The 12,944-nt window shown below is 43.2% G+C and overlaps 3 protein-coding genes across 6 annotated transcripts; 2 read left to right on the top strand and 1 right to left on the bottom strand.

The window, feature by feature from the left end:
• The first annotated feature begins 1,450 nt into the window (after nt 1–1,450).
• Nucleotides 1,451–3,895, top strand: mrpl41 (mitochondrial ribosomal protein L41). 2 transcript variants are annotated; one of them, XM_018758229.1, is made up of 2 exons: nt 1,451–1,502; nt 2,102–3,895. In XM_018758229.1, the coding sequence occupies exon 2, from the start codon at nt 2,128–2,130 to the stop codon at nt 2,533–2,535; it is 408 nt and encodes a 135-aa protein (XP_018613745.1). In that variant the 5' UTR covers nt 1,451–1,502; nt 2,102–2,127; the 3' UTR covers nt 2,536–3,895. The 2 variants fall into 2 exon arrangements, with proteins under 2 accessions (XP_018613745.1, XP_018613746.1); XM_018758230.1 differs by lacking the exon at nt 1,451–1,502 and adding an exon at nt 1,561–1,581.
• Nucleotides 3,896–3,973: 78 nt separating this feature from the next.
• On the bottom strand, nt 3,974–8,930 carry dph7 (diphthamide biosynthesis 7). Of its 3 annotated transcripts, none has more exons than XM_018758226.2 (10): nt 8,854–8,930; nt 8,095–8,277; nt 7,785–7,918; nt 7,130–7,217; nt 6,897–6,991; nt 6,369–6,526; nt 5,715–5,787; nt 5,268–5,333; nt 4,685–4,857; nt 3,974–4,556 (listed from the first exon to the last, which is right to left on the bottom strand). In XM_018758226.2, the coding sequence occupies exons 2-10, from the start codon at nt 8,233–8,235 to the stop codon at nt 4,060–4,062; spliced, it is 1,425 nt and encodes a 474-aa protein (XP_018613742.1). In that variant the 5' UTR covers nt 8,236–8,277; nt 8,854–8,930; the 3' UTR covers nt 3,974–4,059. The 3 variants fall into 3 exon arrangements, with proteins under 3 accessions (XP_018613742.1, XP_018613744.1, XP_018613743.1); XM_018758228.2 differs by having other exon boundaries at nt 3,974–4,553; XM_018758227.2 differs by having other exon boundaries at nt 8,858–8,929.
• A 46-nt stretch (nt 8,931–8,976) lies between these two features.
• paxx (PAXX non-homologous end joining factor) lies at nt 8,977–12,806 on the top strand. The gene is made up of 7 exons (XM_018758220.2): nt 8,977–9,438; nt 10,289–10,349; nt 10,521–10,570; nt 11,435–11,619; nt 11,769–11,810; nt 12,283–12,373; nt 12,474–12,806. The coding sequence occupies exons 1-7, from the start codon at nt 9,335–9,337 to the stop codon at nt 12,520–12,522; spliced, it is 582 nt and encodes a 193-aa protein (XP_018613736.2). The 5' UTR covers nt 8,977–9,334; the 3' UTR covers nt 12,523–12,806.
• The last annotated feature ends 138 nt before the right edge of the window (nt 12,807–12,944 follow it).

The following is a 12,944-nucleotide window of genomic DNA, read 5'->3' as shown; positions in this document are numbered from 1 at the left end:
GAACACGTGTCAGAAGCTGTATTCCCCCAGGCTGATCAACGAAGTTCTCATTGAGCTGAAATTGGACTTTTTCAGACAATCTGAGGTTCTTTGGAGTCTCAACACACACACACACACACACACACACACACACACACACACACACACACACACCATCTGAAATTGCTTGTCCCAAGCAGGGTCGCGGCGAGCCGGAGCCTATCCCGGCAACACAGGGCACAAGGCTGGAGGGGGAGGGGACACACCCAGGACGGGACGCCAGTCCATCGCAAGGCACCCCAAGAAGGACTCGAACCCCTGACCTACCGGAGAGCAGGACCCGGTCCAACCTGGGTTAGGCTAGGGCTCCCCGCGACCCTGCTTGGGATGAGCGGTTTTGGACAATGTGTGTGTGTGTGTGTGTGTGTGTGTAAAAACGCAAGTACAAAGGAGTACTGTTTTCAGTATTTGCAGCCTAGTAGCTTGCAGGCTCTATCTGGTGGTCAATGCCCCCCCCCCGTAAATTATGAAGAACCTCAATAACAATCATGCTCAGCTGCCATATTCACTCATCGGATGGTAACTTTGGACTCAGGGCTGTAACAAGTTTGACCAAAAGAAATATTACAAGCGATCAGAGGGATACACAAAAATTTGGGGGGGGGGGCAAAACAGGATTGCCTGAACCTGCCATTGACCTCCCGTGATACCGCTGTGACCAGACAACTGAAAACAGTCGATAACATTTTATAAACAACGACACAGTGACATAATTCCAGGGGGGGGTGTTCGGATAGTGACCTTAAATGACCTTTACCAGTAACATTCCAACCGGGCACCGATTTCAATTCCGTCCACCACCGTCCACCACAATGCCAGTGTCCTCCCTGACAGCCCCAGCCCCAACCCCCCCCGACCCCCCCCAGAGCTGAAATCCAACATGCACATCCACAAGGACTAATAATTTACTTCAAAACATTTTACTTAAATTCATTACATTTAGAGCATTTCTAACTTAGACAGGTGACCCTTTTCAGTTGCTCTTAAGAGTTAGAACAGCAGGACAAGGGATCAGATCTAAAAACAACTCTCAGGGAGCAGTGGGGGGGGGTCTCTGGGGTTCACTGCCCACTCTGCTGCAGCCTCTGAGTGTCACAAACTGAGTGTGACAACACGCCTAACAGCTGCAGTCAGTGTGTGGCTGCAGCATCTGACACCAGCGTAACCCCCCACACACTGCAGAGTAGTAAAAAGTGCCCATTAAAGGGTACTTACTGCTTCTCCTCAACTGTTGTGTGTTTATTTCTCTCCAGCCAGCATGGCAGAGCACACCGCCCCCTAGCGTTCAACCTAGGCCATTACACAAACTGAAGAAAAAAAAACCGTTAGCATGGCGCATTCCTATTGGCTACAACGCCCGTGTTACACTATAATTGGCTGCCACTATTGTCATTTATCCAATCATCGTCGTCTTTGTTACGAAGTGTTTCATGCTTCCCGGTAGTTCACGTGGAACGGTCAAGGTGAGTGTTGGCGGTTGTGTTATTGTGCGTTATTTTTAGAATGTAGTATAATTTATATTACACGTAAAATTACTTAGCGGTAAGTAAACATTTTATTTTTGCTTACTGTAACTTTCTACTATATCAAAAGGATACCGCTTTTTTTTTTTTTTTGCCTAAAATTTAGGCGCCAATTTTTGCCGAGTAGCTAAGTTCACGTTGCGTCGTATTTACGATTGCGAAAAAAGAATGATTTAAAAAAAAAAAAAAAAAAAAAAGCCGTGTCACGAACAACAATTATCTACATTTATTGATTTAACTGATGCTTTTTTTTTTTTTTCTTTTCTTTTTCAAAGCACCTGACAAATTATTTACCCATACACACACCTGGGTAATTACACCGGGGGTAATGAATGAGATCAGTGGGATCTAAACCTGACCGTTGCGTTGCGAGCAGTTAGTATACATTTACACTTATTCATAGTAGACGCTTTTCTCCAGGAACACTAACACTGACTGGCTGCTCTGTATAACAATATCAGGTTGTAATATACGTGTTAATGTTAATAATGAAGCCTAATTGTTTGTTTTTGTTTTTTTTTTTTTTTTTTCCTCTGCAGAGGTGTGACCTGTAAACATCTGGGAGATGGGGGTGCTGTCAGCTTTGTCCCGGGGGCTGGTGAGGGGTGCGGACCGCATGGCCGAGTTCACCAGCAAGCGGGGCTCCAAGTCCTTCTACAAGGGCCGAGGCGCGAGGGCCACCGGGGTGCTCACGGCCAGCCGCAAGTTCGTCCGGATACGGGAAATGGTTCCGGAGTTTGTGGTGCCGTCCTTGGAGGGGTTCACACTGAGACCCTACGTGTCGTACCGCTCCCCGGACGGCACGGAGCCGCCTCTCACCCCCGAAGCGCTCTTCGCGCAGGCGGTCGCCCCGCAGATCCAGAAGGACGTTGAGAATGGCACCTTCGACAGGAACAACCTGGAGAAGTACGGGTTCGATCCCACGCAGGAGGGCAAGCTCTTCAAGCTCTTCCCCAAGAACTTTGTGCAGTAAAGAAGATCCGTTGGTGAACTCGAAGGGACGTTAATGAGGCGATTAGACCTCTGGAAAACGCAAACTCGTAGGAACATCCCAGATCTGGGTGTCGAAGCTGTTAACAGGTGCTACGAGGGATCTCGTTCAGTGCGTGTGGATCTGAAGAGGGGGTCGATGTTCAGGCAAAACTGTGCAAGTCACTGTGTGGAACATCTTGTAATATGAAGTGTTTATGGCTGATCAAAATTTGAACATTTTTCTGTATTTGTGAGAATTAGCTGAAGAGTTCATCATTTACATACAAAATAAAGATTTATGTGCAGCGCTGATATTTCAATATTTTAGTAGTGTGAGTCAGGAATATTTAGTGTAAGACCAATTTTGAAAAGGGGTCCATCCAGCTGCCACATTATCAATGCTTTTTTCAGTCCAGGGGTAGGGTGGTCTGGAGCCTATCCTGGAAACAGAAGGCCTGAGGAAGGGTGCACCTGAATGTGATACTACTATTCCAAGGGAAAGTGGTTCAACACTTGTTCAGAATGCTATCATTGTTTTGTCACTACTAATGCAGGCTAAATCTAACACAGTATTGTTTTCTTACACTTCGTTAATACGGTGTTTATATCTGCAAAGTATAAAATTTTGATCAATACCTTGAGTATTAGAACATGTTCAGCCTGGACCCTTTATTACCTTACTGACCTAATTTACTTGTGAGTATGCTAACTGTACTCAGATTTGTTCTAAGTTGAGCTGAACATACAAATGATTCTAAAATGGTCAGCCACACATTTTAAAGTAAACAACTGAAGAAAAGTATAAAAATTACAAATTTATTTGTATTGTTATACTGCCATTTCTTTGTCAAAGAAGGCTGTGCTACTGGGTTCAGCTCTGTAATACAACTGCATCCTGTCTTCATACAACAAGAGTGAATATAGAGAACAAATCACAAGATGCTAAACTGTTCTATTAACACACAGTCTCTACAGTATTCCAACATGGAATTAATTCTTTTGGTGTATAAGATCTTATTTGGCTCTTTCAGGTTTTCAACTGTTATCCAATTGTAAACTTTTGTCCGTGAATAGGTTAGTGTTCAATTACCTGTACTGACTGATGCAGGTAATTTGTCCCTGCCCAAATTGAAATATTCACCTGGAAAGCCAAAGCCTTGGGGGCAAACTGCAACCATACTAGACAAAAGGCTGACAATTACAGTTTTGAATGTTACAAAACAATCCACAGAGGAGTTTATGTACTCATGTCTGAAGCACTTAATGAAGCTTTGAAAATTTGTTGGTTATTAGGAATCTGCTTGAACACTGTCTGTGAAGCAGCGGCTTTGGTAACCTGCACCAGTACTGAGGAGTTCCATTAAAAAAAAAAAAAAAAAAAAGTCTGTACACTGCAGCCCCTCAATATCCTCACAGACAGGATGTCAGTGATATGTGAGCTTATTTGCCAATATGGTTTGTATGTATGTATGCAGCTCCCAGCCCTATCAGAAGAGGGACTGTGTCCCTAGAAAGTACCGGCTGCTCAGATCTCTCCCTCTGCAGCTTCTCCTGGGCAAGTGCGCAGCGTCACCTGCCCTTCATTATTTTGTTCTGCTCTGCCCTGACCCCCTTCCTCCATGGTATTGCCAGTTTCCTCTGGGGTCCAATCCCAGCGCCACACGTGCAACATGTGGTCATAGAAGGAGCACGTGGCCAGTAGGCAGGACAGAGAGTTGGGGTTGTCACTGGAAGGAATAGGGTTAGAAGCCTCAGATGTGCGGGCAACCAAAGGAACCTCATTCTCTGGAATGTACCTCCCTGTCTCATCCTCCAGTGACGTGTCGAAGCTGGCAGTGGGCGATTCGTACTGGATCCTCAAATGCCCTCCTACTTCTATTGCAGCCCCAGCGCTCTCCACGCCATCTTGAGAGGAGCATGGCAGGGGCCCTTCTAGGGAGAGCCGTGACCAGTCAGCTCCATAGGCTAGAGAGTTATGCAGAATGTAGGAGGCCAGGACTGGACACACCCCTCCACCACCTTCTGGATGTATAGAGAAATGATGTCATGTAATAATTGTGACCTAAAAAACTGCATTTCCCCATGAAGAAGCAGATATACACACACACACACACACACACACACACACACACCACTCCCAACTGGCTCACCCAGTGTTTGCTGGCAGTGGAGGATGTGGAAGTCATTATGCATACAGGCTGCCAGCAGCAGGTGCTCATGCGATGGATGCCACTTTAGCCGCCACACGCCACCGCCCAGTGGCGTCTCGCTAAGAGGCTGCCGTAAATTCCGCCCGTCCCACAGCAGTACATGCTCATCATAGCTGGGGAAAAAGAAAAGTATCCCATCACAACCATGTTCCATCGCTTCCGGGTTTTGTGTCCAATCTCTCAGTTACCTTGATGAACCTGACACTCAATACAATTTCTACGTTATAGTACAATTACAGCCTCCAAACTACATCCTAACCACCTACCATGAGAGCACCAAGTCACGTAATGTTGAAGGTTCAAAGTTGTCATCAAAATTTGGAGGAAAAACCACAACATGAACTGTTTCAAATAATACGACTGCAAAATACAGCTAAATATTACTTACACTTGAATATTTTACATTTTAAAGAGGAACTAAAGTATAATTTTGCAACATTTTTGTTATTTATGATGTTTCTGTCATTTACATTGTTTTGAGACAATGACAAATGTTACACATCAAAGGGGGCACAGTACCGACCTCCCCGTGGCGAGGACGTGCTCCCGGTGCGGGTTGCTGTGTACACTGCAGACTCCCATTGAGTGCCTGAAAGAAACAAGCAAGCACGTGACGCACGCTTCTCTGATAAACCACCTCTGTAACATTACTGACATTTTTCTAGTGACAGGAAGTTAGGAAAACCAGATACAGCTCTGCAAATGTTTGCGAAATTTGGATGATAACACCTGAAATGATGCATGGTGCAGAAAAATGCTCAAATACTGGCTCTGTGTGCACATAAAATTCTGCATTTAACCTCAGTGAGATAAAGCATGAACATCCCAAACAATACTTGCATTAAATAAGAGATTTTAAACAAATACTCAGTTCTTGTGTGAATTGTAGTCAAGTCACATTTTTTGCATGAGTTAGATACTGGAAATAGCGTTTAAGACAAGAACTAAATGTCTGAATGTTGTTTCTCACCTCTTACTGGTGAAGGTTGGACACGAAGTCCCCATTCTCAGATCCCACCCCTTCAGCTTGCAGTCATCACCACCTGAGTGTAAAGTAAAATTAAATTAAATTAAATATGAAGAAGCATGTACAAGGGTTGAGCTAATTTTGGACAATACAGACTAATACTGGGCAGCAGGTGGTGCAGTGGTTCCAGCTATCGTGCAAACAAAAGACCCAGGACTAAATGTCAGTTCCTCCTCAACTGCACCTTTGAAAAAGAGAATTACCCCCCCACACACAGTAAAAATTCATAATGTATAGATGAGTAAACCAATGTAAATTAGGTGTATAAACCTAACACTAAGTCACCTTAGAGAGGAGCATCAGCTAAGTGAATAAATAACTTTGAGGAACCATGAAAATTTCCATGACACAAACATTAGAAGAGATGTGTATTTTTTCAAAGACACAGTAGCAATAGACTAAGGGGTTTCCTATTTCTCCAGGCATCGCTAAGAGCTTGGAAAGTCAGCTAAATGGGTTCAGAAAAACAGGAAGATCACTGTCCACCTTTTAGATTTGACCCTCCACAACTGTAGCTAACTAGATTTGCACTAAAAGGGAAAATGGAATAAATTGAGAGTGCAGTCACAGCATAGATGGAAGAATGGGGGGATTTACCTGAATATACTAGCTGAGTGTCCCAGTAGCTGAAGGCGGAGATCCAGGCCTCGAAATCATGAGCCTTCCACTGAGAGAGGAGGTTGAGGCTGGTTTCCCCCAGAGACAGAACACTGACACAACCCGCAGAGTCACTGGTCACCACACGTGCGTCGGTGCTGCAGACACAGTGGGAGCACACTGACACATTAACATCGTCAGTCTTAGTCACTGACACAACATCACTCTCGGCATGTCAAAAAACAACATCGTCATCATCATTTCGTTGTTTGGCCCTTAAATCGATTTATAGAGCTTGTTCTTCCCTGCCTGATCAAGTACATTACCACATTGCTATCCCAAGGAAGGCTATCTTCTGATACCTGCACCAGCATTTTAAACATAATGGACAAAAACATTGTTTAAAATCATCATGCTGGTAGACTTTGTAATTTCACATACTACAGGAATATTTTCACCACTCCCAAGATCGTTGAGATGGGGAAAAAAACAGAAAACATGACATGAAAAGAGGATCCTGTCTCTTACCTGTCCCCTCTACCAGTGGACCAGTCTAAGGACAAAGCCAGTCTTTCTGGGCCCACTTCCTCACAGGACACCAATTCCAGGCCACAGCGGCCCTCCTACTGGAGAGAGAAGATCATGAACCCAGAGGAACAGTGAGTACTTTCCTCCTACCTCAGCCACTCTGGGTTCAGTCCGGCAAAAAACAACGAGCCATGGAACTGCAGGACGGAGTCATGTTTGGGTCATTCCCTCACCTCACTGTCAGTGAGCCTCCACAGTCTCAGTTCCCCGCAGGCAGTGGCCATGCCCAGGAGAGGGCGCTCCAGTACAGGGACATGACACCTGGGGATGAACGAGTTGCAACTTTCAAAGTCAAAACAAAGTCCTGAGTTAAAGTTACCGCTTATACAAAGATGACCAGAAACACTGCACTGTTGAATCAATTCTCTATACAGCTATTCATATAATGTATGCAGGGAATAACTGTGGTATCAGACTAAGCAACTGTACTTTGTGAGTTGTGTGTCTGCATCTGTATCTCTCCATCTGTCGGTGAAACACACTTATTTACTCCGAGTTGTATGTCACTTTGGAGAAATGTATCATTAATAAATGTAAATGTGTTACACCATCATTAAATATGATGGTGTACATCAGACACTCCAAAGTAGAAGCAAATGTCAGCTCAAAGCTATTAACTCAACCGTATTAACAAACTTGCATCTTTCTCAAGGTTAAAAAAAATAAAGAAAGCTTGTTGTTTTTAAAATGTTAAAAAAAGTTGTAGAAAGGCAATTTACAATGGATGGGAAACTCATTGTGACACTATTTATTACTGTAAAACACAAAGCAAATGTGATTCAATATACTTTTTTTTTTTTTAAAAAATGGATACTATAACATGTTTACCACTTAATATCTAGAATAGCCGGTGTGTCAATTCGCTGAATCTCAGTCAGAGGTGGACAAAGTGGTCCTTCTTGGTGAAACTGATAAAGGTACAACCGGCCAACACGGCTGGCCATGGGAGACTGAGCATCCACCTGGAGGGGATTTAAAAAAACAATATTCATACTCTTCACCACAGTGCTCATGAGGAAGCGGCGACATAATGTAATCAAGATCAACACGTTCAGCAGAAGTAACACTACCAGATTATCAGCTTCGCGACGGTAATGCTGCTGACTGAAAAAAGCCTAACAGCTGTCCTTGTGCTCACCCCATCGGGCGTCTTCACCAGCTGGTATGTTCCGCATGCCAGCACGTTGTGCCACTGCGACAAGGGGCACCACTCCACAGCGTCGGCGCTCAGTTCCGTGTCTAGCACCTGCAGGTTGCGAGTCCGTGAGCGAGGAACCATGGCAACGTGCTTCTGGCATTCTGCACCACACCGTGCTGGAGTCTGGTGGAAAAATAGCCTCAGTTACAACATGAAATACACAGGGGTGGGAGGCATAGCGATTAGGGCTTGCCCAATTTGCCTTGGAATCTGAGGGTTTTTTGTTCCAATCCTCCTGTGCTGCTGTGGTGTTGCTGCTCAACTCAAGGTACTTACCCTGAAGTAATACAATAAGAATACTTTGCTGACTGAAGCTGATTATCCCAGCGCCCCACATGATTGTGCTTGCTTGTTTTCTTTCAAAAATACTACTAGTAATTCCCGCAGAAACAAAGTGACGTCGGGAACACCGTGACCGTTTACTTCAAGAACAAGAAAGTTCAACTGCGTAGCCCGGTTCGCAGAACAATTAAGAGTAACAAAAACAAACTATTCACAAGTGTCTCTGTCCTATTCCTAGTTCCGGTCGAGCAGCTGGAAGACACTCGCTTCCTCAACTACTTGTTTAACTACAGCACCTGAGCTGAGGCTCAGGCTATAATAGCAATACCTCACTAAAAACCCAAAACACAACCACGTTGATTATCCGAAACGTTCTTTGTATTTGTTTACAATGCTGAGGGAAATTTCGATACATACTTAACTCATATTTCGTGCCATGACGAATCAGACGATTAGAAAAAATTCCGGAACTTGGACGTGACCTCACGAACAGAATTACATCCGGGTCATTTCTCATTGTTTGCATCATATCCGGTACTTTGTTGCGTGTAGTGCGAGTTCTTTTCCTACTGCTGTAGCTTGGTCTTTCGAAGTATGAGTTTGTAAAAAACGACGTGTGCTTTCTACAAGGATACAGGACGGATTAATGGTTGTAAACGAGTTATTGAAAAAAAAAATCGAAGGCAGCTGATGACGTTTTATAAGCTTAAGCCGTTTATTTAACTTAGTTTTAATTAATCCCGTGGAATTCAGTCTGCAGTCGACGAGTCGTGTTTCTCACAATTTATTTTTACTTGTAGTAAGTATAGGTTATTTCCACAGCTGCTCTTCGTCGGTGTCTTTTCATGTGAAAACGTGTAACTTAGGCATTTTGTCTCGTTTCTTGATTTACCAACCGATGGATCATAACACAAAGTCAAAATACTGCACGATTGTCAATAAAGCTGACAAGACAAAATATCTGTGTTTTTTACACACAAAAGAAGGGCTGCTAAATGTTGGGTAAGTTTTAATTAATACGTTATAAGTGACCACCTCAACTAAAGTCAAGTCAAGAATACATAATGCAGGCATTGGCAATTGGGTGTATTATACAAAATCGTGGTAATGCTTGCAGTTCATAACAATCACACAGACATGATGTATTTTTCTGTCAGATCTATGTCGCTTTGCCTTTGAGAAAAACGTCTGCTAAATGAATAAATGTCAGTAAATACACCTACATTTTATGTACTTAAAATAAAAATGAAATAATTAAAAATAACTAATACCAGTATAAGTATAAATATTCATCGTAATTAACATCAAAATTTATATTAATCAACTTCCACCAGGGTAGTTACTCCGAAATAGGTATTTATAAATTAAATGCCCAAAATTAGAGGGAAGTTGCGCGTTTCGCCGGTTGTCGGTTGGCGTTCCGCTTGTAACAGCGCCACCAGGCGGCGTGGAGGACTTGAGCGCGAGTTCGGGGGGCGCGTTGAATTCTCATTGGTCGCTTTAATATCTCTTTTTTTTCTGGCTGATTTTCATTATCATGGTATTGGAATAAATAATCATGATTTCCTATTGATCTATAAGAAGTAGTTAGTTAGATACTATGCTATAGCGCTCTGAGAAAAAAATGGACAACTTTTATTATTAATCTACTGCTATATTTGTCAAAATTCACTGTCAACTTAAAAATTCATGCTCATATATAGTTTAACGATGAAGTGCATCGAATCGGGGAACTACCTTTCATGAACCTGCACTGTCTGTATATAATAATTTCCCTCTAGGGTTTCTGTCAGTATTCAAAGGTTTTTATAACAATGCTTGATTATGAAATCACACATTTTCCCCCCACCAGCTTAACCAACGCTTCAGATGTTTGGAGTACAGACTTCACAGGGGAGACACTGGCCCAGCATGTAAGATATATTCAGTTAAATATATTCTCTAGTGATCACAGGCAGTACATCCCTTGTTAATCAACTTCAAGGGCACGCATGTAGGTTTTCAATTTTTTTTTTTTTTTTTCCGCTTGATTATTGTACCCTCGTGAGAATTGTTCTGACACCGTGCTGTGTTTTATGTTTCAGATGAAGGAGTTTCGCCTGAAGTCACTTGAAGGTTATTTTTCAAAAATTAGGTAAGGCTTTCCTCAACAGTTCTCTTGAATGCAGCTGTTTGTAATTAATATAATTTTTAATAACATTTTTTTTTTTTCTGGACTGCCCTCTGCTCAAGTGCTTCAAGGTGGCGCCGAGTGTGACTAACGCTCAGATGTAGTGTCGTGAAAGAGTACTGCTGCCCAGAGTTGTTCCACCGGAGTTTCTGTTGAACGAGCCATCTAGCGCATGCTGCGACCTGTTTTTCCAACACTGCCTGAAGCACTCTTGGCTCGACTTACATCTGTGCTTTCATTTCTGGGCAAATGAGTTAACTACATAGTTCACATTGTTACAGTGTTTATTTGTGCTGTTGAGTATTTCATTGAGTCCCTTTCTCTAAGGTACAGCCCTAAGCCCTCCTCCGGGGAACTCACCCTGCAGCCTATTGGTTAGAAGTTCCTTAACCGCTGCACAGTCTACTGACCTGCCCAGACCACCACTGTTTAATGCAGTCATTTAATAAGCATTCGTCTATCCATCCGTTATCAATAACCGCTTGTCTAATGCGGGTTGTGGTGGCGTGGAGTCTGTTCTGGAAGCATACGGTGTGATTCACTGTACATCCTGGACCTGGCAATGACACACACTCACATACACACAGTATGGGCTATTTAGAGCCACCTTTTCACCTGAAACACTTGTCTCTGGACTGCGGGCGGAAACAAACACGAGGAGAACATGCGAACGTCACGCAAACTAAGCTGAATTTGAACCCGTGTCCAAATGCACAGCCCAGGGCTCATGAAGACCTTGCACTACCTGTCTGACTGTTTGCAGTGTGCTGCAGTTTTTCAACTCTGTCTGTTTTTTGAGGCTTTTCAATCCTCCCTCTCCACCCATAGATATGCGTGTGGAAATGACAGTGCTTCTGTGCTGCTGGAAGACAGCGGTGTGGTTCTCCGTGTGGGATCCGCACCAGGGACTCTGACCCTGGCTCTTCCCAGGCTCGGTGACCCCGAGGGCAGGGAGGTGCTCAGAGACCTGCTCTTCAAGATGGCTGACAGTCTGAGTCACCTGGACAGCACAGGTAATGCTGACCACACCTGCGCTCTCTACTGGCGAGGGAGTGGAGAAAACGGGTCCGTGCCGACGATTTTCTCATGCATTTACCTCACCACATGTAGCAACAAAGAAGTCTGCACGAATTTATTTAATCTGTGTAATTCTCCTGCACAGCATCCGTCAGTCCTGCGAAGAGCCAGCAAAGGGGGTATGCAGGTATGTGTATTTAACAACATTATATTAAACTGTAGAGAAAACTGTACATTTTTAATTGGCTTTAGCCTCGTTCATTCCATTATGTACCATAGTGGGTTGGGCTGTTGCTTTGCATTAGAATGTCCCTGGTTCAAATCCCACTCCTGCTGTTGTGTATCTAGCATTGCAGGTCACCTTAGGTAAAGGTGTCAGCTAAATACTACTTATTAATCATTGGCTGTCACTTTGGAGAAAAGTGCTAAATTAAGAAATGAATTAATGCTGTAAGATGACCTTTCTGTATATGGGTAAAATAATTGTAAAGTTGTATAATTAACATTGTAAGTTGTCTTGTGTAAAGGCATCAGCTGAATAAAGGTTAATGATAATAATGAGTGAAGTGACGGGAATGTAAAATGCTTTTCTTTCTTTCTCTCTCTCTCTCTCTCTCTCTCTCTCTCTCTCTCTCTTACTCACTCACTCACTCACTCAGAGTTTGAGCCCAGGAGACAACATACTGGACCTGCTGTTACGGCCAGAAAGCGTGCGCCTGGGGATTCCCTCATCAACCCAGGAATGAGAAGGTTATCTTTCTTGAAGTCACCTTGTACATATACCAACATACCTACACATGCACAAACAAACTCATATGTCTCCAACAACTGCTCTGTGTATTTTCTCCAGAAAGAGGGCTGCAACTGGAGTCTCGTTTGATGACAGTGATGACCTCTGAGCATCGAAATGAAGAAGAAAACAGATGTTGACTTCAACACTTGTTAGTCCCAACTAGTGGGAGTGAAGGATCAGGCTTCGGTCAGATTTAGTTGCATGTCTTCATGTGACTGTACAACACTCGGCGTGAATTTATCAAACCACTATATGAAAGCATTTATATGTATGCTTTTAAACAACTTCTCTAACATGAATAGCTGAAAATGACATGGAAACTGTATATTTTATTTATTTTAATAATGTGCTGAATTTTTTTTTTTTTTTAAATATACTGAATCTGGGAGCTGTGCTTTTTAGTTTTCATAATCCATTTGTAATAAACCTGTTTCATGAACTTGTTTTGGGTTGACTCAGCTTGTTCTCTTCACATTTTTTTCGGGAAGGACATTCATATGATGATTTTACCAGTGAAACTGATTATCT

Source organism: Scleropages formosus, chromosome 17 (genome assembly GCF_900964775.1).
Source record: "Scleropages formosus chromosome 17, fSclFor1.1, whole genome shotgun sequence".
Lineage (NCBI taxonomy): Eukaryota > Metazoa > Chordata > Actinopteri > Osteoglossiformes > Osteoglossidae > Scleropages > Scleropages formosus.
The sequence above is the reverse complement of the archived record's forward strand: the minus strand, read 5'-3'. Positions and strand labels throughout refer to the sequence as shown.